Genomic DNA, 27,335 nt, shown 5'->3' with positions numbered 1-27,335 from the left:
ATCTACCCTTTTTTCTGATCATTTTTATATCATATTCCCCTTTCTTCTAGAGAGACTGACTGTGACCAGTACCAATTTATAACCAACCTTCTGTTAAATGAAAACAAACATTTATAACCATTATTTTGGGAACATGGGCATAGTTTTCTAGACTACTTTCTGCTGATAAGGGGTGCTGGTCATCTTTGGGGGACCCTGAAAAATTTTAAGAAAATTGTTAAGTCTTGGCTGTAGTGTTTTGTGAAGCTAGATCATCTCAGTCATCAGCCTGGAAGCTGTTCTGGATGCTGGATCATCTAAGCCATCATTTTCATTGGTGTCTGGTCCCTTTGCTCTGAAAATATATAAACTTTTAAAAGTAACTACATATCTGTATTAGTACAAGTATAGATTGGTCATTGTACACAAGTCAGTCAAAGATGTTTTTTTTTGTTGTTGTTGTTACATGTTTGAGCAGTTTCTTGTAGTTCTTTTAGGTTTGTTTGTTTGTAGCCAGGATTTTCAGGGAGGTCTTCCTCGATTAAACTTGATTTTTCTTAACCCAAAATGAATCAAGAGCCTTTCATTTCCTGTGGAAGGAATACCCTCTCCCCCAGAGTAACATATCTTTTGACTTAAATTTTGAAATCTATGGCCATTAGGCAAAATTTGTATCTAACCCTTTGCCTTTGTTTATAGGAGAAGTAAGGTAAATAGGTGAGACAGTTGTTGGTACCAACAGCAGAATAAAGAAATCAAGTCTATCACACGTTGTAGTCTTTGTCCCTTGACCATACTGTGTGCTGTAATTATGTTTGTACCACCCTTGGTCATCAAGAGAACCTTGGAGTAGCCCAAAAGAGGAAGATGAGCAGTTGTTTTAGGAAGGTTTAAGTGACACAAAACTTTGTAAATCTTTGCAGTTTTGAAAAGGGTAATTTATGTAGAACTTGTCAGCCCTCACCAGATCGAGTAAGTTATTATTTGTCTTGCTTATAAGACAGACGTGTAAGTTTTTATCAAACCACATTGGGAAAATTGTGATCTCTTCTACCAGGAAAAATGTTATAAAGTTCCATTATATTTTAGGTTTCTGCATTTAATGCCAACTACTCAGATTCTGGGCTCTTTGGAATCTACACTATTTCCCAAGCTGCAGCTGCTGGTGATGTAAGTACAAGCTGATAACTCCCAGAGCCTTTCTCCCATTGCCTTGTCTTTTAGTTAAATGTGAAATGTCCTAATACCATGGCTTGTCAAGGATCTCTATGGTATGATATCATTGAATAATCTGTTATAGGTAAAACTTTTTGAAACGTATATTAATGATTACAGGAAGGGGAAATGCATACTATGGTTCTGTTTAGACATGTGTTTCTGACATCTGTATTTCAGAACCCGGAAGTGGTCAAGTCTAAGATGCATATTTATGGGTCTTCATTGTAAATATGGTGTTAGTAAGAAGGCTAGAGTGTGGCTCAATTAGTAGAGTGCTTTCTTATAACATATGCGGCCCTGGGTTTAGCATCATCACATAAACTGGGTGTGGTGGCTCATGCCTATAATCCAGTACTTTTTATCCCAGTAGTAGGCAGGTGGAGGCAGAAAGATCAAAAGTTCAAGGTCAATGTCAGCTACGTGGTGAGTTCTGGGCCATTCCTGGTCTATTCCTGGGCTACATGAATCCTTGTCTTGAAAAAAGAAAAAAAAAGAAAAAACTAGTTGAGGTTCTAGGAAGCAACACGATTTGCAGGTATGGAAGGAATAGCAAGAGAAAGAGAAGAGAAAATGGTATTGAGTGCAAAAGAATGAAAGGTTGAAGAAATATAAGGATATATTTGAGCAGATACAGAAATTAGAAAACAATAAATGGTTCAAATTTGGGAAGAGAGCAAGTATAATCTAGAACACAGGACATTTTAGTTTAGCAACAAAAGCTAATGTTGGAAGGCAGTACTAAGTCACACATGGAGGGTAAGAGAACTTGAAAGTATGAGACTTGGGGAAGTGAATGGTTTAAAGCAGGGAATACCTGCAGCATGTCAGGGTCTCTTTTACAGTGACCATGGACTCATAGTATAATCATCCTGGTTTGGTTTCTTCATTGGCATTTACTTTCCTAATAGGAAAACAAAGGAGGTAAGTGATAGGATTCATGCCAGGTCGGGGTCATGAAAGTGGGCAAGTTAGAGCAAGGAAAAAGATCAGAAGTTGAAAAGATTGTCAAGAGTTACCGAAGGGATGGTTTGTGAATGTGGGCCAGTTGGAAAAGCTGGGGGCCTGACAGATTGGGAGGAAGTGGGCAAATTGAGGCATTAGAGATCTTGATAAAGTGGGAGGGTGAGGCCAGGGCTTTGAAATTGGAGGCTCTGAGGGAATTGTGTAACCTTGGCAGTTCTAGGTTATGTTCAAGTCTGGGGTTGTAACGGCCATGGAAATGGGTAACAGATATGGAAGGGAAATCAAAATCTTGAACTTAAGTGGTTATAGAGAATAAGCCACAGGTCCAGAATGGTCAGGATTGAGGTGGAAAAAATCCTGGATCAGATCCTAATATATTTGGTGAGCGTGTGCAAACTTGGCAAGTTAATGCTTGCGTGTGTTCCTAGTAAATAACAGTAACATGGAGTCTGTGCTATCTTGAGGAGGAGGCAGCCTCTTCAGCCAGGTTCTGCCTATGCCACTCAAGGTTTGTAAGAAGCTTGGCTGCATGGAGACTTATCAGTTGTGTCTTTATATATTATGTATGTGTGTATAAGTGCGGCTTCATTTCTAATTGCTGTGACAGCATCTAAAGGAAAAGGCTTTCTTTTGGCTCAGTTTCAGTTTGTCGTAGAAAGGAAGGTGTAGTGAAGGAGTTCCTCTAGATTAAGATGCAGTAAACAGGAACAGAAGGAGCTGGATCCCTTCAGGCCCAGCCCCAGTAGCCTTGTCTGTTCACTATGTAGTGTCCCAAATGCTCTCAGAGTAGCACCAGCTGGGCCCGGGTTCAGACATAGGAGCATCAGGAGAGCATTTCACATGAATCCCTCAACTCTGTATGGACAGGGACTCTAAGGAGCACATGGTGACCACAAAATTCACAGTGGATACTAGGCTTCCCTCTTGTGTTTTTGCCTCATTACAGGCACACTGATTACCTTGGGAGCCCCAGGCTCTGTCAACTGATGACCAGTTTTCACTTGTGTACCATAGGTTATCAAGGCTGCCTACAACCAAGTTAAAGCAGTTGCTCAAGGAAACCTTTCCAGTGCAGATGTCCAAGCTGCCAAGTAAGTTTCTATATTAATTATGTATGTTATGCTTCAGTTACTTAAAAGCTGATTAAAAAGACAATACTGTCTACTCATAAGAATTGAAAAGTAGGCCAGGTGGTGGTGGCGCACGCCTTTAATCCCAGCACTTGGGAGGCAGAGGCAGGCAGATCTCTGTGAGTTAGAGACCAGCTTGGTCTACAAGAGCTAGTTCCAGGCTAGGCTCCAAAGCTACAAAGAAACCCTGTCTTGAAAAACCAAAAAAAAAAAAAAAAAAAAAAAAAAAGAATTGAAAAGTAAAGAATAGTATTAGAAAGGCTATAATTTAGTGGTGGAGACTTGCCTTGCATGTACAAGACATTCTATTCCCAGCACTACAGAAATGACCCTTGTTTTCCTTCTGATGGTTCTTTTTTTATATTTAATTTTTTTATTTTATGTGTATGAGTTTTTACCTGCATGTATATGCGTAACATGCATGCCTGATGCCCTTAGGTCAGGAGAGGGTGTTGGATCCCCTGGATCCAGTGGTTGTGAACCATTATGTGGGTGCTGGGAGCCAAACTCATTTCCTCTGCAAGAGCAACAAGTATTCTTAACCACTGAGCCATTTCTCCAGCCCCATCTTTTTTTCCTTTTTGTATGCATGGACTCACGTGTGTGGAGGTCAGAAGATAACGTGGAGGAGTTGTTCCCTCCTTCCGCTGTGTGGGTTTCAGGGACTGAGTTTGGGTCATTATGTTTGGCAGCAAGCACCTTTACCCCCAATAATTCATTTCCAGTATAGATAATTCAGTTGCCTTTTGAAGATGTTTATAAGGAATAGCAATTTCTTTATGGCATAATTGTGAATTGAGCTTGTCTGTTTTATTAAAAAAATTAAGCTTTTGTATCCATCCATATTTAAGCTATAGGGCATAGAAGTCATCATATTGCACCATACTTTCCTACCTGCTCTCTCCATCATACCCTTCCCTCATTGAGATAAATCCTGGTGGAGAAATGGGATCTGGTGTTGTGTGGTTGTGTGTGTGTGGTTGTGTGTGTGTGTGTGGTTGTGTGTGTGTAATTGTCAGTCAAGTGGGTGGTGCATTAAGAGTAAATATTTTTCCTTATTATAAGTGCCTGGAAAAAAATAAAATAAAAATAACTAAATAAAAATATAATCATAGCCAGACATGAAGTGCACACCTTTACTGCTTGAGCAGAAGAGGTAGGCAGCCATAGTGAGTGCCAGACAAGGCTATGTAGGAACCCTATTTTTAAAAAAGGTAGCAACAAGTAGTACATTCTTTTTCATAACTTAAAAGTTGCTTCAGGATCAAAACTCACCTTAAAGTTTGCATAGGTCTAAGCTATACTCCAGAATCAAAAGGCAGCCTGTTGAGTGTGAGCGATGTTTTGTGTACAGCTTTCCTGATGATTAGTGATGTGAGTGAAGACCTTGCTGAACTAAAGAAGTACAGCAGGCTCTTAGCCTGTTTCAGGTGCGTTTACTATCTTGCTGTTAGAATATAAAACTGATTCCTGCCTTGTATTGGACAGGAACAAGCTGAAAGCTGGATACCTGATGTCTGTGGAGACTTCAGAGGGTCTCCTGAGTGAGATTGGGTCACAAGCTCTAGTTGCTGACTCTTATATGCCACCACCCACCTTCCTTCAACAAATTGACTCTGTGGCTGATGCTGATATCATAAAGGTAAGCAAATGATTGCTTAACCTTAATGACCCACTTTCAGAAGAACTGCATAAGCTTCCCTGGGACCTGTGTTAGTGCGGAGAGCAAGAGAACTCTTTCCATCATGTCCACAGTCAGCCTCCCCAGCAACGTGGGTGCATTTGTCTTCTTATTCAAGGAAATGCCCTTTAGGTTGAGCCATCTTAAACTGTTGGTGGTCAGGAATCAGATAAACAACCTCACAGGTTTCATGGCTGTTTGCTGCTCCTTCACCCACAAGAAGCCCCTTGCCAGTCCTTTACCATGTAGGGTCTCATGGTTTTCTACAGCCTAAGACCTTCTATTGCTAGTTTTCCTCGCCCCCTCTTAAATATTATTTTTCCCTACAAGATTGAGTTGTTTGTTACAACCAGGCATGGTGGTACATTCTTTTGATCCCAGTACTTGAGAAGTAGAGTCAGGTAGATCTCTGAGTTCGAGGCCAACCTGCTCTAAGAGCAAATTCCAGGACAATCAGAGCAACACAGAGAAACCCTATCTTGAAAAATCAAAAAAATCAAAAAAGCTACTAAGGTGAACTCCACAGTAAGGATATCACTCCCTTTTCTACTGTAGATGTCTTAGCATCCCATTGTGTGCTGACAGTGGGGTAGAAGAGACGGGCTATTTGTAGATGCTGACCGTGCCTGCATTTCAGTTGGCCTCAGACTCATCTGAACATAATCTAAAAAGTATACTTATGTGTAAGGGCTGTGTGAATCCCTGCTCGTCCACTTCCACCACCTCTCTTGCATCAGAAAAGCTAACCAGGGTAACATAGGAGCTCCTGCTCCACCTAGTCCTGCCCTGTGCTAGTACACTTAATATAACCTTTGAATTTGAAATAATGACATGGAGAATACCAGGGCAGCCAGGCATGGTAACAGATGCCTGGAGCCCTCCAGCATTGTGGAGGCTAAAGCAAGAAGATTGTGAGCTTCAAGCAACTTGGACTATGTCCTCTCAATACTACCACCAACAGCCCCTCTTCCAAAATAAAAAGAACCCCAAGACATAATTTTACTTTACTGTCAGCAGTGAGGGTATTTTGGTCGACTCAGGCCTTTGCCATCATAATACAGAACAAAGTGCAGCCTAGCAGCAGCCATTCTGTCCTGGTTTTGACTGTCAGTGGGTTTTTATTATTTTTCTTTCAGAACTCTCCTCATCTGGAGACCTCCTGGTTGCTTAGTTGGACACGTGATGTTGTTCACATTCAGAATAAAACACTGACCATCTCAGTATTAATTTATGGATAGTCTTATGAAGCTGTATTATAGAATTGCGGACTTAGAATGTCTTGTTCCTAAACTCAAAATACATGGTTTACTACTTGATAATAGCATGATTTAACTTTCTGTGTTTTGTTTAAGGCTGCAAAACAGTTTGTTTCTGGCAAGAAGTCAATGGCTGCAAGTGGAAACTTGGGACACACACCTTTTCTTGACGAGCTCTAACAAGTGTTTTCTCAACCCAGACCAGCAAACACATCAAAGTCAGGTCTCTTAATTTAACATTCGACATTTTTCTCAATGAAGTACTTAAGAGTATAAATATGGGTAGTTATTCCCAGCTTCCCTAAAACAAATAAAGCTTTGTGTGTAAGTGTTTTTCATTGTGTGTGAGTGTTTTTCTTTCTGGACAGTCAGCAGTTGTTTAGTAGATGCTGAGATCTTTGGTTTCAGTGCTTTAAAGAAGACAGTAGTACAATAATTGAGTTTAACAATTCCACCAATTAAGAAATTTCAGGAACTTTTGAGGCTAAACAGCTCTGAAAGTAAAAATTCAAGATTATTGGTCTTTTTAAAATAAAAACAAGTTTAAACTTGCTCGTTTGTGGCTAACAACAATCAAACAGTCTGGGTTTTGCCCCCCTTTGTGAAGGTATGTTTCATTTATGTCTGACTTTCCTTCTCTGTGACAGTATTTTTCTCTCTGTCTCTAGCTCACCTGTTTCAGTCTTGTCTCCTTTAAATAATTCTCAGCCCAATATTCCAAGTAAAAGTGTCACTTAAAGGTTGGGAACAGGATTGTAAGGTAAACAACCAGGCCAGAATCATGCAAAGAAAACTTCACCTTAAAAGACAAGTGGTCAGCGTTCTGGTGATTGGGTTTGTACTTGATGTTAAAAAGCTGAGTAAATGATGGTGTGATTCTGGGAACATATCTGTGGAGCCTGCTAGACCACAGGGAAGAAGTCCTAAGCTATTACCTGAAGAAAGTCTACGAAGGCTTTTTTCTACTGTCCTGAAAGAGCTGTAGGAATTCTACAAACCTATACATAGTAAGGCACAAAAATTGGATATTTAAAAATTCCTATGGCCACAGATTTGCAAACCAATGCCTAACCAAACTTTGATACCTGCTGACCTTCACCCTGTTCAACCTGTGCACAGTCTTCCAGCCAAAAGGCATCTGAGTTGGAGGAAGCTGTGGAGGATGAGGAGGAGATGACTTTGTCGTGCTCCACCATTGTCCAGTATGGAGAAGGGGCCCTCAGTTTTGTCTTGTTGTCTTTGTGAATTACTACATCACAATTAACATCTTTACCAACACTAATAGTTTGGTCCTTCTTTTTATATCCATGCCATTCTGTGGAGATTGATATCGGTGTCCTCACAGGGTGATTCCAGACTGACCGAGGATATCTGTAATACTTCAGTCTTTTATCTAAAACGACATCTTCATGGTCATCTCTGCTTGGAGAAGGCTCATCCTTTGCCTTCTCCTTTGTTTTCTTTGGTGTGCTAAAATGAAGAGTGAATGCAATATATTGTTAATGTTTTAACAGAATTCCCTAACAGAATCTTATAAACTACTTTCTCTTGTAAATTTAAAAAATAAAATATTTAGGGCTAGAGAGATGGCTCAGATAAGGCAGCTCACAACTGCCTGTAACTAGTTCTGGGGGACCCTGTGCCACCTTCTTGCTTCTGTAGACACGCACGCACGCACCCATACACACACACACACACACAAAATTGAAAATAAAGCAATTGTTTTCTTTTTTGTGAAAACCTAAAAATAGAAATTACCTTCATTACTTTCTGCATCATCAAGTGTTGACTAAATGGATTCTGGGTGCTTGAATACTTTTAGGTTCATTTATTTTATGTGTATGAGTGTTTACCTCATGTATATATGTGTGCCATGTGTATCCTGCTGTCCATGGATGTCAGTTGAGGTTGTCACATCTGCTGGAACTGGAGTGATAAGAAGTCGCCTAACAAAACATTTTATAGCTTTCTTTGATAATCTATAGACATAAGTCAGTACTTTCTTATTCATTGACAAGGCTGCCCCCACACACACTTCCCCCACTACTGAAGAGCTTACCCAATCGTATCTCTGGCTTAAAACATTCAGATCTGCCTACCTCTGCCTCCCAGGTGCTGGGAAGTTTCTCTCTTTTTAGAAGTACCTGGAGAGATGTCTGTTAAAGGCTCAGGATCACATTTTAAAATACCTTTTAATTTTTTCCCCAATCATAAATATAATTCCTGCCTTAAATTATTTCACACTACTTTAAAAGAAAATGTTAAGATTGGGGGGGGGGGTGGTAAGACAGGGTTTCTCTGTAACTTTGGAGCCTGTCCTGGAACTAGCTCTTGTAGACCAGGCTGGTCTCGAACTCACAGAGATCCGCCTGCCTCCTCCTCCCGCGGGCTGGGATTAAAGACGTGAGCCACCACCGCCCTGCTGAAAACATTAAGATTTAAAGCAGACCACTGACTAGACTCGTGTGAGGCTTTAAAGGATGAACTAATTTCATTGGGCCTTGAGCGACAGGTTCAACCTGGCCCTCGAACTCTATTCTCATGGGTTATACGGCAATAACGAAAGATAACCCATTACGGGGCAGTCAGGCGATGGTGAGCTCAAGACTCTTCAGCATGCTAGCCATAAGTAATTCCGAGGTTTCTTTTCCCCTAGACAATACTGCACATGCTGCCATTCTCCCTTTTTGTTGTGAGTCACAGATAGGGCTTTGCACAGCACTCTTTTTTTTTTTAAGATTTATTTATTATGTATACAGTGCTCTGCTTGAATGTATGCTTGCACACCAGAAGAAGGCACCAGATCTCATTACAGATGTGGTTGCTGGGAGTTGAACTTAGGAGCTCTGGAGGGGCAGCCAGGACTCTTAACCTCTGAGCCATCTCTCCAGCCCTTGTACAGCACTCTTTTTTTTTTTTTTTCTAATGTATACAATATTCTGTCTGCGTGTACGCCTGCAGGCCAGAAGAGGGCACCAGACCTCATTACAGGTCGTTGTGAGCCACCATGTGGTTGCTGGGAATTGAACTCAGGACCTTTGGAAGAGCAGGCAATGCTCTTAACCACTGAGCCATCTCTCCAGCCCTGTACAGCACTCTTAACCCACATCTGTTGTCACCAAGTTTTCAAGGCTTTCCTTTTCGAGCTCGCTCCTGTCTGTGGCTTGACTGTTGAAACATGGATGATGCTTGGACACTGGTATCTCACTTTGCTGTTAGGCCCTGACCTTATTCATCCTGGTGCTCCTGCTCCTGTGGTTATAGCTCTCTAAGAGTTTAAGCGACTTTTCCCCGGGCCGTGGTGGCACACGCCTTTAATCCCGGCAAGCTCAAGGTAGAGACAGACGGATCTCTGTGAGTTTGGGGACAGCCTGATCTGCAAGAGCTAGTTCCAGGACAGGCACCAAAGCTACAGAGAAATCCTGTCTCAGAAAGTTTACACTGAGCCTTGTAGAAATGAACACAGTGTAAGCATGGCATAGACAGAAGAGCAGCGAGTGTGAAAAGCTGAAAACCCAGAGAACTAGAGGGATGGGGAGGGCCTAATGAAATGAACTTGGAATGGTACCCATCCAGGCCACAGAGTGGCATTAAAAACGGTGAAAGGACTTTGGTATTTATCCTAAGAACAAGAGATCCTAAAGTTCTTAACCTGGAATATGCCATGGTCATATTTGCATTGTAAAAAGGTCATCCTGTGTAAAAAGTGAACCAGAATCAAGGACAGGATTGGAGAGATCAAATGGTGACTTTGGAACAATGGTAGCTGGGGAGGGCGGGGAGAGACAGTGAGTATTGTGATGAGATACCAAGTAGTGGCAAGTCTTAGTGCTTGTTTGAGGGGCTGATAGAAGAGACAGAAAAATTAAGCATAACCCTAAAATTTGGACTCTTTAACTAGGCAGACTATCCCACTAGGATCCCAATAGGCTTGTGGTTTGGGTATGAAATGTACCCTAAGAGCTCTGGGCTGAGCAGTTGGTCCAAGCTGCTGGTGGTATTTGGGGAGTTGGAAGCTTTGAGGAGTAGAGCCTGACTGGAGGGAATAGGCCACTGGGGAAATGTTCTCTGAGAGATGCTGTCCCTCGCCCTTCCCTGGTCTCTGCCATCATGAAGTGAAGCTCTTCAGCCACACATGTCTCACCATTACCATGTTCTGCCAAAACACATGAGAACAAATGACCATTGACAAAACCCTCTGAAATCAAGAGTTATTCTGGCATGTCTTTTGGTCACATAAATGGAGAGAAAAAATAAACTAATACAACTGGCTTTTGATTTCAAGGATAAATGGGGGGGGCGGGGACATACATCTGAATGGAGATGTGTGGCTGATCTAAGGTGAGTGGAAATAATAGACTGCAAGTGCTCAGTGAATGAGTAGTAACAGGAACCACGGGCACCAAGACGGCCTAGGAAACAGCAGAGCCAAAGACAGCTTTGAGGAACTCGAGTCGGTTAAACACCAAGAGGAAGAACCCAGAGGTAAAAGGAAAAGAGGGAAGACTGATCTCACAGAAAACTGGGGAATAGGCCAGGTGGCCCATGCCTTTAATCCCAGCACTCAGGAGGCAGAGGCAGGCAGATCTCTGAGTTCGAGGGCAGCCTGGTCTACAGAGCTAGTTCCAAGAGAGGTTCCAAAGCTACAGAGAGCAAACAAGCAAACAAAAAACTGGGACTATATGTCACGGACAGGAGTAAAAGAATTGGGTAGTTATGAAGAGTCTGATGCTGCTTAAAGGGCAGGCAAAATAAAGGCAGGTTCCATTGGAACCGCCATCTGAAGGCAGCAGGTGATCCGGGAAGAGAGAACGGCTATATTGGAGTACCTGAGATGTGTGTCTCCTGAGGAAATAGAGCTCTAGGACTTCTTCATCAGATTAGAGCAGGAAGAGGAGTAGAGTTAGTGTTTACTTAGAAGGGAGTCTTATAAAAGGGCATGTGCTAGCTGGGTGTCGTCAACTTGACACCAACTTAGACGTATCTGGAAAAAGGGTCTCTCATTGAGAAAAATGTCTCCATAAGCCTTGGTATGGGAGGGCCTAGCCCACTGTGGGTGGTGCCACCCCTGGGCAGATGTTCTAGATGGTATAAGCAAACTGCGAAAGCCAGTAAGCAGCATTCCTCTACGTCCTCTTCTTCAGTTCCTGCCCTGCCTTCCTTTGAACAATGGACTGTGATGTGGCAGTATAAGCAAAAGAAACCGTTTCCTCTACAGACTGTTTTTGGTCATGGTGTTTTATCATAGCAATAGACACTGTTCCTAAGACAGGTACAACTGCTATTGAGAAGGATCCAGACGTTAATGCAAGAGAGAAGAGGAAGTGCGATTCTCAGTTCTGTGTGTGCGCATGCCCCTATGGAGGACAGGCTGATGGCAGGTATCCCTCTATCGCACTCCACCTCTGAGAAAGGGTCTCTCACTGAACTGGCAGCTCACCAATTGGGCTAGCCTGGCTGGCTGACCAACAAGCTCTGAGGGCCCTCTTTTGTCCTCCCTGCCACCTCTGGAGTTAGACATATTCCACCACATTCAGCTTTTCCGTGGGTGCCAGGGTCTAAGCACAGAAAGCTCTTTACCTACTAAGCCAGTTTCCGGTCCATCTCAACCTGGGCTTTAGGGCTGACTAGACAGACTGCAGTGACAGTGCAGGTAGATTTGGAGATAGAGAACCCAATCACTGACTGCTAACTGAGTTCCTAACTCCAAGCTGCCTTTATAACTAACATTCCCTCACGGGAGGTCCTGCAGACTGTTCTTTGCAGACTGTAGTTCACTAAGCCACGGCAGTGTCACCAACCCTCCTCCCATGGTTCGTACCATTTCATGATTCCCACATTAAACCAGAACCCTGCACGTCACAGGCCTGGGTTTCATAGCGTCGCTCTAAAGTAAACTACTTACTATGGGACTGGAAATTTGGTCTCGGGGATTAAATCATACACGTCTTGCCACTCCTGGGGTATGTCAATAAAGTCTCGGTAAGCCTTGATTTGTAGCACTGTTCCTATGGTGACATTTTGCAAAAGCTTTAACAATTCACGGAGGGTATAGCCTAACACGTTGGCATGCCCAACACTAACCAGAACATCACCTGAAAAAGGAAAAACAGTTCAATTAAGATAATGGGTTGAAAAGAGCCATACTGATCAGTGGCTTTATTGAAATAGTTTATGGATTTATATAATGGTTTATTCTGACCAAAGCCTGGCTTCCATCTTAATTTACTAAGGACATTCTCCTCCAGTATTGAATGTTCTCAGCATGATAAAGATGCCTTCCCTAATTTTTAATAGGCATTTAATAGTATTTTTGAGACACTTCTGAAGTTCTTAGCTGGTAAGTTCTTAGCGCCTCTGGTAAAAGGCTAAAACCATTTTAAACCCAAGCCATTTAGATTTAAGATTCTAACCACTGTCAAATGAGCGGCTATAACTAGTAAAAAGTAAGCCACTTTCCATTCTGATTGCCTGGGATCACCAAGCCCTCCACAGCAAATAACCTGAATTAAGCATGAGGCTTCTCTTGGAGTTTCTGCCCTGTCCTAAAGAAAACTGACCGAATTACTGTATATAACATTAGATAATTAACTTCTGTTGATTATGCTTATGATATGTAATGCAGAAACTGTGCTCCTCTTGCCTCTACCTCTTCAGCATATCCCACCACAACCTGCAGAATTGGTTCAGAATACTGAGAGCAGGACCCCCTCATGTAAAACACTCTGTGTGGGGAATTGTGATTGTCGACCAGAGGGCTTCTGGGCACTCAGCAGGCAGAAAGAGATAAATACCCTAGCAACAAAAACCTAGGTCCCCAAAATGAAAACTAAAAGGACCAATTATTCACTTGTATGGACCTAACCCATCCCACCCCTGATTCCCACCAGCTACAATAAAGATCTGTAAACTCAACCAGGTCATCCAGCAGTCCTGTCTGGGTCTGACCCTGCACTGGGATGACCGGAACATCCAAATCTCTGGATCCTTTGGTCTCTCCCCATTCTCCAAGCTTGGTTTTTCAGATTTTGGGGCAATCCAGTCAGATACTGCCCTAAATTAAGTGCCTTAACAATACTGTTTCCTTGCAATAGGGAGCATGAATACTAGCATTCAGCCAAGCCCAGAAGGAGGAATACAGAAGGCTTGCACTTGAAGGACAGATTCAGTCTGGGGAAGTCTTGTCAGTATGTCTCAGTGGGAGCAGATGAAGTCCTGAGTGTATTTTTGACACAGGCAAGGCTTTGTCAAGGATCCCAATACAAGCAAGGCCTTGTCAAGAACCCCAATACCCATGGACGTGGCAAAGCCTTCCTTTGGTCCAAGTCTGAGTGTTTTGACCAGTGTGCAAACACTAGCACCTGCAGCTTCCCCTAGGATGACCGCAGCCTGGCTCCTCCTTTACAGAGACCTCCTACTGAGATGAACTAACTCCTCCTCCTTGTGCTGTACCCTCCATCACAGTGAGCACAGCCTACCCAGTCCCAACTTCTCTGTGTGTCTATGGTTCCCTCAGTGTTGGCATGTCCTCATACCTGTATTGCTGTCAGGACTTTATAACTGATACAGAATGCCAGGTTACCTGTATGTGCATGTGAGGTTCGGAGCCCTCAGTAACCCTCATTCCAAACAGGCAAAACTCAAACTCAGGGAGAGGGGGCGAGGGAGAGGTTGGTGCTGGATCCCACTGCAGACTAGCCAGGAGTTACACTGGTCCTGAGGAGTGTCCAAGCATGGCTGGGGGCACATTTCTCTAGGGTAAGATCCCAGTAGAATTGCCTTTCCAATGTTCTAGAAAGTCTGAGGACTGCTTCTGCATTGGTTTTGAGAAGCAAATGAAGACAAAGCCAGTCACATATTGAGCTGGGCACAGTAGCACAGGTGCCTGTAAAAACAGTATTCAAAAGCCTGGAGGGGGGCGGGAGGCAGGGGGCAGTTGCACAGGCCTTTAATCCCAGCACCTGGAGGCAGAGGCCAGGTGATCTCTAAGAGTTTGAGGACAGCCTGATCTGATGTAGGTGTTTCTATCTATCTGTTGTTTCATTGGTTAATTAATAAAGAAAACTGCTTGGCCTGATAGGTCAGAACATAGGTGGTTGGAGTAAACAGAACAGAATGCTGGGAGGAAGTGAGGCAATCGCCATGCCTCTCCTCTCTGGTCAGATGCCATGGAGCCAGCTGCCAGGTCAGACATGCTGAATCTTTCCCGGTAAGCCACCACCTTGTGGTGCTACACAGATTACTAAATATGGGTTAAAGCAAGATGTGAGAATTAGCCAAGAAGAGGCTAGATATAATGGGCCAGGCAGTGTTTAAAAGAATACAATTTGTGTGTTGTTATTTTGGGTGTAAAGCTAGCCGTGTGGGAGCCAGGCGGGACAAAAAGCAGGCCTGCCCACAACTCCTACACTGGTCTACAAAGTGAGTTCCAGGACAGCCAGGACTACACGTGGAAACATGGAAACACTGCCTCGCAAAAACAAAAAACAAAACCACAACGGAAAGGGCTGAGGCAGGAAGAGGGACAGTTCAAGGCCAGCCTGGGCTACACAGTGAGACTCTGTCTCAAAAAGCAAGGCAAACAAAAACAAAAGCTATGCTGAGACTAGCTTCAGAATGAAGCAAGGTTTCTCTCAGAGCTACCTGCAGCCTGTGCTGTTTAAACAGCTGCTCTTCCTGCTGCCGTTAATGATAGTAACAAAGTTACCCTCTTAGGATGAGCTCATGGGTCTGATGTTAAAAGGGTGTTTATAGATGAAAACTATGGCTTGACATTCTGCTTAATTGTTGTAAGAAGGTGACTTTTATCAAGAGAATAGAAATTAAACAGCTCAATTCCCTGACCATTCTGGCTTTAAGCCAAATGTGTCGAGGTAGGAACATGATTGCTCTGGCAGGAGATATTAACACTGCCTTTCATCAACACCAATTTGGTATTTATGAACAATAACCTCATAATGCATCTTTTTCTCCTGCTTTAACAGGCTGTAGGAATGACACTGTATAAGCCTGTTTAGACTGCCTGTATTAAATCAACTATGCAGCGGCCGCACCACTGCTGGAGGATAGGTTTTCTTTGTCTCTGTTCCTTCCAACTAGGATGGAAGCTATATATGCATCTTGTGTGGTTAGGATCACATTCGTTTAGCTCTCCACTGTTAGGAAGCATGAGACCTGGACATGGAAAGGAATTAAGGAAATGCAGAATGAATGAATGAATGAGCGTCGGTATGGCTAACTAAATATATGAAGCCAGCTCATGACTGCTGTCCACTGTCAAAGCTGTATTAATATTTTAAAGCTGTAGTCGTGTCTTAAGACTTTGTACATCAGACAACCACAGAAAACTAATACCAAATTAGCAAAACAAGATAAAACACCAAAGACAAAGAACTTGAGAACACGTGAATAAGAAATAATAGGGTTGGTGGGTGTCAAGGAAATAGCAAATCCCATGATGGCTGTCAAAAATGACAGAAAAGCAGATTTTGAAACCTAGACACTGAATAGTAACTGGTTTTCACGAAGAGATTTAGTGCCCAGAATATCTGCATTGAAATCTCACTTCTTTCCAGGAGAGGCAGTCTAGCTACACAGAAACACAGAGAAATCCCATTGTCAAAAAAAGCAAAAAACAAACAAACAAACAAAAAACATAGAGGGAAAAAAAAGAAATTACATTTCTGCTCATTAGGCCATTGGCAACATGGCATGGGTTTTCCAGGAGGTCATGGATTCAAATCTTACCTTTGTCCACAATCCTTATGATATATATATATATGATGTAGAGAATGATCAAGGAAGACCTCCTAACATCAGTCTGTGGCCTCACACACATATATGCAAAAAAGCTAATCTCTAGAAGACAACTAGCAAAATAGAAGCCATAAGAATATTTCTAGAGTACTTGCTTTCAAAGCGCTTCACAATATTTTACCACATCCCAACAACCTAGAACGGAGACAAGATTCTCCCAAGGTAGACGAAGTCACTAAAGCTGTAAAGATTGACTTTGCCAAGGTCACAGAAAGTGACACATCTCAGAACAAATGGCCTGGAGTGATTTCATCCCGCTGTGTTTCCCCCACTGCTAGCACCAGGGCCCAAAGTTGATATGGGGAAACATGTCTTGCATTAGAGAGAAAATGCATCCCTCCCCCCCAAGAGACCTGAGAAGTTAGGTGATCTTGATGAAAGCCTTGGCCTTGGGATCTGAGAAGGAGAGTTTTAAATTCCGACTCCCAGGTATAACCCGCCAAGCTTCTAGGTAGCTACATAGTTGCATAGTGACTTAGTGCAGAATATACTCCTGGGGCTATTGAGAAGGTGAAAGGAGATCACGGGTCTCCTGGTTAGCTGTGATTAGCACCTCCCAGGAAAGAAGGGATTTTGATGCACAGTCATGACCTGGGAAGTGACGCCCGGTCTGTTTGCCTCCCACTTACGGGATGAAAGTGAACCTAGCGAGGAAGGCTCTGCCACTAAGCTCCAGTTTCCTCACCTGCAAAGGAAGAGAGTGAGAACACGCCTGCCTAGAGTGTTACTAAAACCCAAACGAATAGCGAGTAACTGATTTAGTATACAAGTGGTAGCAACTGAAATTCTCAATGTCACATCCTCATGCTGACTCCCTGAAGGCAGGTGGGAAGGAGGCGCGTGGAGACCACAGTCACCTGGCTGGAGTATCCCATCAGTGGCTGCAGCCCCTTTATTGATGAGGTGACTAATCTGGAGGTAAGGTCCATTCTGGATGATGATCAGGCCCAATCCCAGGCTGCCCACGGTGAGTTTGGTCTGCCTCATTTTGTTCAAGCTGTGTACAGACACCTTGGCCTTCAAGCTCGGTCCTTTTTCTAACAGAACAAGAGGAACTTGTTTCAGTCATGTCTCAAGACAATGGCGAGGCAGTGATGCTGTGGAGTTCTGAAACTAGACTTTGGGGGCACTTACGTGGTCATCCTAGTCTTCAGTTTCCTTCGGGAAAATGCGTGTTGTAAAGGGTGTGGAAATGATATGGGACAGTTACGGGGCTACTGTACAGTGTAGCACATCACAGGTGTTTAAATCAGTTATTATCTTCTGTCACTTGACAAATGTTTACTGATGCAAACCGTGTACTCTGGCCCTGGGTTTACTACAGTGAACTAGATGAGCTCACTGCCCTTGTGGGTCTTACAGCTGTCAGTTGGGTAAACACAAATTAGACACTAAATAGGAAGGCAGAAGGCTCTGAGGTTAGACAACAGGGAACCTAGGTTTCACATAGGGATAGGGACCAGGTTCCCCTGAAGGAGTAAATATGGATCAAGGTGAGAGAACCAACAAACTGGATGTGAGGGGGCAAATAGAATCAAGGTTCTAAGACAGGAAGGCTGGTTCCTGTCCCCCTTGATGGGGACACAAAAGAGCAGCACTGGGCAGCTGATGGGAGGTGCACTGCTTGGCAGATGGGCTGCCGGCCAGGTTTACCTTAAGGAAATCTTGGAAGTAATTTAAACTGAACATGATCAGGTTGTCATTGTTTTAAATAAAATCACCGTGCCGGCTGCTGTGTGACATGGAGATGAGGAAGGAAGAGCGGACAGCAGTCACTCAAGCATGTCACAGCCTTGGGAACAGAAATGGACAGTGGTAGATCCGCACAGCATCTGGGAGAAAATGCACCATTCCACACACGGGCCAGTGGTGCTCTGACATTCACCAGGCCTTGGCAGAGTCTGTGTGATTGTGGTGTGTCCAGGATCATGCTGAGACGGGCTTCCCCAGGAGGCTCATGGCTGTCCTCAAAGCCAGTGTCCTTGCCGGACAACTCTAGCAGCTTCAGCTAGAGAACTGAAGTTTACAAATTGAATGTGCTACTAATACAGTAATAATATTAGTGCTAATAATAAAATAAATGTGTTACTAATAAAGTAATCTTGTTTCATAAGATAGCAGTGGTGTGGACAAGATGGCTCAGCAGGTAAAGGTGCTTGCAGCTAAGCCTGGCATCCTGATTTCAGTCTCCAGTATCCACATGGAAGAGAGAACTGACTCCCACCACACACCCCCACACACAAATAGAATTTTTAGCGTCTCTGTAATTTTTTTTAAAGATTTATTTATTAAGCATCCAGTGTACTGCTGGCAAGGAAGGCACCAGGTCTCATTACAGATGTTTGTGAGCCACCATGTGGTTGCTGGGAATTGAACTCGGGACCTCTGGAAGAGCAGCCAGTGCTCTTACCCTCTGAGCCATCTCTCCAGCCCACAAATAGAATTTTTAAAAATTTAAAGACAGCAGAGTAAAAGGAATCACTAAAAAATTTCTATACATGATTCCACGTTTAGCCATTCTCCCTGGAAAAAGCAAAATTTTAGAAAACATTGAAAGTACAAGAAATCCGGGTGGAGAAAGGGCAGGGAGGTGAACACGTTTCCTCACTTGATTATGGCAGGGGTTAAGAGCGGTATATACTTGTCGAAAGTTACGGAGATGTCCACTAAAAAAAGGGAATCGCGTTCTATCTTGATGAACAAACAATGGTGAGGGATTCCCGAGTGTGACCGCCCTTTTACAGGAGAGGCAGACCTAGGAAGGCTGGGAATCCAAGGCATCACCTTTTCCTATTTAGACATTTACCATTTTTGACGGGGGCCTTCTCCATTGCCCAGGGCGGGGCTCTGTCGATCCTCCCAGGAGCCCAGGCTGGAATCTGTCCAACTTCCAACAGTTTGGAATCCTGGAGGCCGAAGATCAGTAAGGACCACGGGCCATCGGGAAAGGCTGGCGCCGCCCGTCCCTATAAATGGCCGCTAGGGTGCGCTGCAAGGCTGCTTGCCAGATTTGGGGCAGCCAGATAGTTGTTTCAAGGCTTCAGCAAACCCTGAAAAAAGAGGCACAACCGGAAACTACTCCACTGTAGAGTGTGAAAATTTATTACGGGGGGGGGGGGGGGGGCGGATTTCTGCAGGAACGAGCAGAGTGCCGCTTCTCTCAAGGCTCTTCGTTCATTGGTAGGGAAACACTGGGGACAGACCAAGAGCATAGAGGGGAGAGGGCCTCCAAATGTGAGCAGCATTACCAGGGGGACCATAAACCATCCCAGAATTCCCTAAATAGTGGCATTAAAATATTGTTACATCAACAACGCTAACAGCCTTGCCAGTGCACTTTACTCATGCGTGTTTTAGACGCAAAAGGGCCAAGAGTGGCCCCAAAACAATGAGTCACTATTAGAAAATGATTATTGCTCCTTCGTTTTCCTGAAATAATCCTTCTTCCCCGTCACATTCACTCGTACAACGAAAATTCACTGGAAGCCAGTCTGTGGCTTCTGGGGATGCTGAGGACACAAGGGTATATGAGACAAACATAGACTTTACCCTCTTGAAACACACAAACACACACGTGCACACACACTTTCCCCAAACAGGGTTTCTCTGTGTAGCCCTGGCTGTCCAGGAACTCACTCTGTAGACACGGCTGGGTGCCAACCTGTGTCTGCCTCCTGAGTGCTAGGATTAAAGATGTGAGCCACCACTGCAGGTCCAGAACATACATTTTTAACACAGATGGAGGGGAGAATTTTAGGAAACTATAAATTATGAAAAATAAATTTTTAAAGAAAGAGAAAACACTATAATAAAGTGGGCCGCCACTCTTATGAGAGAAAAAGCAATCCCCTTGTCGCAGGGCATCCAGCCCTTCAGCAAACAGCAAGCAGCGCCTACTGAAAGCCAGGCTGCACCACGATTTTTAGGGTGAACCTGGAGAGGTCTCAGTCTAGTCTTTGGTTTCTCTAGCTCTGGCCAAACAATACAGCAGGATGGATTTTCACTGACTAGAACCCATCCTCTAGAGTTTTGTTCAAAGGTTCCTGCTGCACGCCTCTTACGCGAGAGAGGCTGCCTTTCAGTCCGGCTGAGATCTACTCAGGAGCTAAGGGTACTTAATCACAACGTGCATCCTTTACCTCCACTTTCCGGCCAGGACGAGAATGGTGGGCAAATGTGGGGGTGATGCACATTAGCCTTCTTGGTGAGAAAAGTTTCTTCCGAGTAGATGTCAAGAGCACACTGTCTCGAAGGAATGCGCAACACAACTTGACCATCCTCCTGTGCCCTCCAGCTCCTGCTGCTGCTTTTGAGAGTGCTTTGCCCAGGATCCCACATCCCTAGAGCAGCTAACAGGGAGTGGCCAGTGCAAGGTCATCCAGAGCTCCCAGCGAGCCTAGCTGTGCCCTGCCATGGCTGCCCTATAACCTGACTCTTTGTGTAGTCCTGTTTCTTTTCCTCCACCCAGAGATATGGAGCCTGAAAGCATTCTCTAATAACTCCTTGTAACTCAACCTCTTCTCTAGAGAACCCAACCCACAGCGCCAAGTGCTAGAGACAGCCTGAAGTGTAGCTGCTAAGAAGGGATTCGGGAGCTGAACCACCCAGTGGAAGGAGGACCAATCGTTAGGAGGAAAACTCGGGCAGTCTCGGGCACAGGGACGCCCTAGAATGCAAAATATTTTCTTATACGTGGGATGGAGTAACAGAGGAAGAAAATGTACTGACCTGGACCATGAACACATGATAAGACAGCCCTCGGGCTAGGAGCTGTCAACAATAGCAACCTCCAGAAAAGCCTCAGACGGCTGCACTGACGGAGGGTAGGGGCAATGCTTTGCACTCAACTAATCCATCTTGCCACAGTATTTGCCTATCCTGTTTCTCACAGTAAATGGCAAATGTAACAAGTGCATAGCCACAAACATTTGGGGAAATGAGGGTCTAAGTCACCACAACGAATAAGTCACATCAGAGGTTCTGATAAGAGATAAGAGGAATTGTGGGAACGAGAGGGAAATGATGAGAGGATTAGTTTTGTCTCAAGATAGCAGTGCCTCCCCCCGATAAGAGGCCCACCATGGTCCTGTGGGAGCTGCTCTCAGACCTTAAAAGAAGCAAATCAAAATTGAGAACAAAGCCATAAAAAGAATAGCTTCTTGTTTCTTTTTTGAGACAGTCTCTCTAGGTGACCCAGGCTGGTCTTAGAACTCATAGTCCTCCTACCTCAGCCTGACATAGACAAGGATTGCAGGCATGTGCCCCTACACCTAGCCTTGTATATACTTTGCAAAACTTTTCTTAGTTTGGTATGTAGGTAAACGTCTTTAATTCCAGTACTCAAGAGGCAGAGGCAGGTGGATCTCTCTGAGTTTGAAGCTAGCCTGGTCTACAAAGTGAAATTTGAGGTCTGAATTCCATACCAGCCTGGGTTATATAAGATCCCATCAGAAGGCAGGCAGTGATGGTGCATCCCTTTAATCCCAGCACTCAGAAGGCAGAGGCAAGCGAATCTCTGCGTTTAAGCCCAGCCTGGTCTAGAGTTCTAAACTGAGTTCCGGGACAGCCAGAGCTTTACAGAGAAACCCTGTCTCAAGAATCAAAAAAAAAAAAAAAAAAAAAAAAAACCAAAAACACTTTATGATTACAGAGATACAGAATATATTGCAAAATGCACCTGCGGAGCAAATGCTGGCCTGCACAGCTCAGGTGCCCTCACAGTGGGCACTGGTTCTCGGCTATGGGGACGGCTACAGATGGACTGATCTCAGCTATGTGTCTTTTAAGGGGGGTTGTGCATGTTTACTTGCATGTGCATGTGGAGGACAGAGGGTAGTGCCACTCTCCACCTTTTTATAAACAAAACAAACCAAAATAAAAACACAAAAGCCAAACAGGGTCCTTCACTGAACCTAGAGCGCATCAGTTTGCCTAGACTATCTGGTCAACAAGTCCCAGGGACCCTCCTGGTTCCACGTCCCCCAGTAGGGGGTCGCGGGTGCTGTGCCTGGGCTCAGCGGGTTCTAAGCAAGTCCTCACACTTGCACAGTAAGGACCTTACCCCCTTACGCCTGAGCCATCTCCTCAGCCCTCTGCTAGTCTTCTCGGCTGAGTGGGCGGCCTTCCCCAAGGCTACACCCATTCCCTTGGGTGCCACCTCATGCCTGGTCAGTACTAGAAGACTTCATTGCTTTGTCCTGACAGAACTAAAACACCCACCTTAGCTTGAGACTCTTTCAGTCTGCCAAAGCCTCCTGTGCCTGCCGCTGATTTCTGCTCAATTCCACTTCCTCTTCCCTTCACAGGAAACAGTCCTAAAAGAGCTTCCTATAAACTTCCTACACACCACCGATCAATAACTTTTCATCTCAGAGGCAGTTCCAAGAGAACCGACCTACAAGACAAACTGGCCTTTGAGCCTTGGGTATATAAGATCCCCCCTCACCTCTGGATTTGACATTCCTTTCTCTAACCCTAAGAATTCCGGGTACACATATGCAACCTATCTACCACACTCTTGGCCCATGTAGTTAACATGACACCCAGAGAGAAAGCGTGTTCATTATCCCGTCAGAGCAGAGACACTCCTTCAAGCACAGAGTAATGGCCCAATGTCTCCCAGTTTTCCCTGAAGTCCCATCCAGATTCAGCCTCTTCTGGGCTGAGTCCCGCCATCCATCACAATAAAGCACACTGTATTCACAGCCCTTTAACAGCCGCAGTGTGGCTATTTATGTCTTCGGGCTGCCTGCATAGATCCCTCCTGGGACCCTCTATGATCTTCTGGGTTCCCAAGGAGTTTCTGCCATAAAGAGCATGGTGGCTCACGTCTGAGTAGAAAGATCCCAGCTGTTTTGTTCAGGTGAGTGATGGGATACTTCTATCACAGGGAGAAGAGTCTTTCGGGGGAGAGGGGAGAAAAGGGCCCAAAGAAAGGACATGGATTTTTTTAAGTTCAAGTCAGCAGCAGAGCTGGGATTAGAACGTATTTCTGCATCCTTTTTGCTCCACCTCACCCTCCCTCCCAAGGACCACAGGTTTGCTTCTACTAAAATCCAGATAGAGCTGCAGGAAAGGGAACTGCTTTGCCCTATAAACCTCAGAGGCATAGATCTCTGAATTATCAGCGCTATTGGAAAACAAGAACACAGTGCGGTACTAAAATGGAAGAGAGTGGAAATTCCGTGAAAAGTATCTTCAGGTCCTCATAATCATGCCCCCATCCTAGGTGGCAGGAAGAGATCAGGCATATCACTGATACCTACAATGATATGCAGCCATAGCTGATAGGAAAGGATGTTTTAATCCTTCTGACACACACACACTTTAATCTGTGGTCTAGAATCTTGGGTGGAGGAATACACGCCAAGAAGTTCTGGGAAATACTGTTAAGGTAAAGAGAAGAGTTTAGACTTCTATTTTTTAAACACCATAATTAAGGCAGCCTCATCCCACTGAGCTGGAGTCATAACAGCTGCAAACTGTCCCAACACTCAACCTTGGCCAGTTGTGAACATCAGTGGATAGTGGTGAAGAATTCATCACTGTATCATTATTATTCTTTTATCCTGGGCAATCAAAGCAGCAGATAAGAGGCCAAAACTATGACTCCTTCAAACTTCCCCAGTACTTAAAATGAAAGTGAAGAGCCATTGCAGTAAACAGGTATGCATTCTATCTGGATCCCCAACACATATGAATTAGCTATGGCAGAGGAAAAATAAATTATGTAATTTTAAAAAATTACTTGCCCCCAAGAGACCAATGTGTTTGGGCTGCAAAGTCTTAAACCACCCATCTCCCCAACCGGTGTGGTGCACTGATATCATAGCGGTACATTTCTGCAGGGATGCTGGATTTGGTGGAATTTGAAACCTGCTGACTTTTGTGGACATGAAGGCACTCCAAAAATAGAAACAGATGTCACCCTTCTAGGTCTTTCTAGAGATAGCTTAGGTGGCACATATGAAGAAAAATTATCTCCACTTGCTCTATGCGGTGCTGAGAAAGAGATGGATCTAAAACCAGGGTTAATGGTGATTTAGCAGAGAGCCCTGGTGGAAAGAAACCTCCGGGGCATAGCAAAATCACAGACAAATCCTCTCTATTATTGTAACAATTTATATTATCGTTTCTTGTTTATGTACCCAATCGAAGGCTCTCCCCACACCTCACTCTGTAAATAGCATCAATAAACCTCTGGCTGGCAAAAAACTAGCAAGCACTTTAGGTTCTTCTTCCGTTATCGCCAAGTCTTCCCCTCTGCAAAACACGCACATCTGGCTGCCCATTTTTCTCTATCTTGACTACTCTAGCTAAAAGCCGCAATTCCGTCTTAGACTACCCGGCCACTTATGCTGTCCCTACATTCACTGCCCCTCACCCACTGTAATCTATTTACATGATAGATGATGCAAACTAAAGTCACGCCACTCTCCTTGCCGAAAACCCTCCCGTTCCTTCACATTGCATCTGGAACAAAATCCAAACACCACACATTTGGTTGGTTAGGGAATTTAAAGGCAGGATCTCACTATTTAGTCCAGGCTGCCATAGAACTGATAGCTCTCCAGTTTCGGCTTCCTCAGGGTTGGGATTTACGGGCGCGTGCCCTCCCGAATCCCACCTCTGGCCTGTGTCTACCTTTCCTCAAACCACTCTAGTCCCACAGGCCATTTAGCAGGTCCCTGAACACGACAATCTTTCCGCTTTCCCTCTCCCCAGTGCCTGATTCCTGACTCTGGAAGAGTCTGCACCTGAACCTCGCAGGACAAATCTTTAGGATCTCAGGGACCTCTGTCTCGAACCACCACTGAGCCCACAACGCCGGGCAGAGCCGACGCCCCCTCAGGAAGACTCCGCAGAGCAGTCCTGGGCGCCGCCGGCCGGCGCGCGGTTTCGCTTCCGGGTGAGGGGCGGGCGGGCCGAGCAGTTCCGGGGCGGGCGGCGGCTGCGGGTCCCGGCGCGGAGGGCGCGAGCGCGGCGCGGGCCGAGGGCCGAGGGCGGCGGCGCGGGGACCCCGGGGCCCGGCGGCCCATGGGGCGCGAGGCGTGAAGCCGCGGCCTGCCCTGCGGTGGGGGGTGGGGGGAGTGGGGCGGGGCGATGGATAAACTGACCATCATCTCAGGATGTCTCTTTCTGGCCGCCGATATCTTCGCCATCGCCAGCATCGCCAACCCGGACTGGATCAACACCGGGGAGTCGGCGGGTGAGCGGCTTGCGCGGGCCGGGAGGGCGGCCGTCCCCCGGGTCGGCGGTCCCGAGGGTTAAAGGTCGGCGCCGGGGTGGGGGCGGGCGGAGGCTGCTTAGCTGTGGCTTCCCCCCACTTCCCCTCCGAAGTGTATGTGGTTTTAATCTGTGCTTTATTTTAGGCCCGGGAGCTATAATAATACTAATAATAAACTTCATTTTATGGAGCATCTTTCATTCCAGCGTATCTCACGCACACGCGCGCGCGCACACAAACACACACACGACACACACACACACGACACACACACACACACGCTGGAGCTATCTTAATAGTAGTTAGAAAATTAAATAACACATTCGAGTCGCAGACAGCCCCAGCGGCAGTGCCTGCTGGAACACTGGAGCTGGAGGCGGGGGCGTGTGTGGGGGTGCCCTCCAGAAAGAGGCGGGCATCTTTCCGAAGGGTATCCCAGGTGAATGCGCTGGCAGGGTTCTCGGCTCCAGCCCTCTTTGCCCTCTCTCTCTCTCTCCTCTCCTCTCCTCTCTCTCTCTCTTTCTCCCAGACCTGCGAGACCAAACCTTTAATTAACGTAAACAGTTATTAGGAGAGCCGCTCAGAATTAAGGAACTGTCTTGTTTTTGAACTGTTCAGTGCAGGTGAAGGGAACGAGGAGCGGGAATGTCAGGGCTCCTTCACAGGGCTTGTTATAAAATGTAGCGCCATGTTGTCAAACTTCTTAACTGTCACTTAGGAGTCTCAGTTTATCCAGCAATATTTTTAGCTCTTAAAAAAAAAAAAAGCTGTAGCTGGGACATTTGTTGCTTCCTCCTCCCTCACCTCGCTAATCTAGACCTGGCATCACAAAGTCGTCCCGTCAGATTTGCTGGTTATAAAATAACACTAAAGAATTCAACAGCGCTTTTAATTGTAATGGGTAGAAAGGGAGTTTTGGAATCATGTGGAATTTGGTAATACCTGTGGGCTGTTTCTGAAAGTGCTGCTGACTCCAGACAGCTTTTTCAGCAGTATGTATGACATTCAGTTCATTACCAGTTTTTTTTTTTTTCTCTAAACGTATGTGTAGTGATTCCTTTGTTAAGACTTTCTTTGGGGCTTTACATACTTAGGAGCAAAGGGTCACACTGTTGAGTAGGGAGAGCCTTATTGAAAAGAGATTTTTAGGTGGAATCCCTGTGGGTGGTGGATGAACTGTCGGTGAGCGAGACAGACTCGGGAAGGGAGCTGTTACTATACATTATATAAGAGAAGAGAGCGGGAGTGGTGCAGCGGTCCCGAGAGGCTGTTGCAGAGGCCACGCACATCCAACAGAAAGCAAGAGCAGAATGAGTACGGCGCCTTCCGCCTTCCGATTCGGAGGTAAAGTCTTCTGCCACGAGTTGGCAAAGGCAGTAGTCTAAAGTTTGGAGAGAGCAGAAAATGCTTGAAAAGAAGGAAATAGCTGCAGAGAGCATGCCAGATGGGAGGACAGTCGGGCAGCACCGAAGCTTTGTGAACGTCTGGTTAGGCGTGGACAGTGTGACAACCTTGCTGCCCCACTGACCTCTTGTCATGGCCAGCTGCTTTGAGACTGGTGTGGTTTAGGTAGTGAATTTTCTGAATGCCCTTGGAAATAAGAAAACATCAAGATGCTAATATAAAATCGAATAGATGCCTTACCAAGCTTGGAGGTTTTCGTATTAGCAAAAAAAAAAAAAGACAAAGCAGCTGAGGTGTTGAGGGTATTGACCAAGTAACTATGTATGATATTTCACAGTAAGCATTAAAGGTGAAAGAAAAAGCTGATGGATTGTTCAGCCAAACAGCAGGTGGTATATGATCAGTAGAATTGTGGCCACGATGAGGTTGACGACCAAAGTGGGAATGGATTTTGTAGCAGAGCGGGGTGACTGGGGACGGTGGACATAAAACCCAGCGTGTCTGTGAGGGTCTGTGTTGAAATGAAGTGTTACACTTTAGAGATGATTTTTGTCCACCTAATAATTTCCCTCGCTACCTCAGGGTATCCTTCAGTTAAATATTCTGTGGCTAAAAGAGGACTAATAAGAGACGATAGGAAAAGGTTTCAGAATTCCTCTAGT

At 45.0% G+C, this 27,335-nt stretch overlaps 3 protein-coding genes across 4 annotated transcripts in view; 2 read left to right on the top strand and 1 right to left on the bottom strand.

Annotated features, from left to right (window-relative positions):
- LOC121458092 (cytochrome b-c1 complex subunit 2, mitochondrial) overlaps positions 1-6,560 on the top strand; it is a 29,275-nt gene extending 22,715 nt beyond the window's left edge. Inside the window, exons 11-14 of the mRNA XM_041667218.1 lie at positions 1,069-1,149; positions 3,175-3,251; positions 4,779-4,932; positions 6,324-6,560. Coding sequence (XP_041523152.1) covers positions 1,069-1,149; positions 3,175-3,251; positions 4,779-4,932; positions 6,324-6,407 — 396 coding nt within the window. The 3' untranslated portion in view covers positions 6,408-6,560. The remainder of the gene's footprint in view (positions 1-1,068; positions 1,150-3,174; positions 3,252-4,778; positions 4,933-6,323) is intronic.
- A 734-nt stretch (positions 6,561-7,294) lies between these two features.
- Pdzd9 (PDZ domain containing 9) lies at positions 7,295-17,057 on the bottom strand. Of its 2 annotated transcripts, none has more exons than XM_041665982.1 (3): positions 16,901-17,057; positions 12,133-12,322; positions 7,295-7,697 (listed from the first exon to the last, which is right to left on the bottom strand). In XM_041665982.1, the coding sequence occupies exons 1-3, from the start codon at positions 17,028-17,030 to the stop codon at positions 7,295-7,297; spliced, it is 723 nt and encodes a 240-aa protein (XP_041521916.1). In that variant the 5' UTR covers positions 17,031-17,057. The 2 variants fall into 2 exon arrangements, with proteins under 2 accessions (XP_041521916.1, XP_041521915.1); XM_041665981.1 differs by having other exon boundaries at positions 12,133-12,185; positions 16,901-16,972.
- Positions 17,058-25,024: 7,967 nt separating this feature from the next.
- The window catches only part of Mosmo (modulator of smoothened), a 57,501-nt gene continuing 55,190 nt past the window's right edge, over positions 25,025-27,335 (top strand). Inside the window, exon 1 of the mRNA XM_041666821.1 lies at positions 25,025-25,251. Within this exon, the coding sequence (XP_041522755.1) occupies positions 25,146-25,251 (106 nt within the window). The 5' untranslated portion in view covers positions 25,025-25,145. The remainder of the gene's footprint in view (positions 25,252-27,335) is intronic.

Source organism: Microtus oregoni, unplaced genomic scaffold (genome assembly GCF_018167655.1).
Source record: "Microtus oregoni isolate MIOR12 unplaced genomic scaffold, Mior012 000016F_ref0000370, whole genome shotgun sequence".
In the NCBI taxonomy this organism is placed as follows: domain Eukaryota; kingdom Metazoa; phylum Chordata; class Mammalia; order Rodentia; family Cricetidae; genus Microtus; species Microtus oregoni.
The sequence above is the reverse complement of the archived record's forward strand: the minus strand, read 5'-3'. Positions and strand labels throughout refer to the sequence as shown.

Coding starts and splice junctions, on each gene's coding strand:
- Pdzd9 (XM_041665982.1), bottom strand. CDS start 17,030: ATGAGGCAGACCAAACTCACCGTGGGCAGCCTGGGATTGGGCCTGATC. Junction 12,323..16,900: donor TGATGGGATACTCCAGCCAG/GTGACTGTGGTC, acceptor TTCCTTTTTCAG/GTGATGTTCTGGTTAGTGTT. Junction 7,698..12,132: donor ACCAAATTTCCAGTCCCATA/GTAAGTAGTTTA, acceptor TCTTCATTTTAG/CACACCAAAGAAAACAAAGG.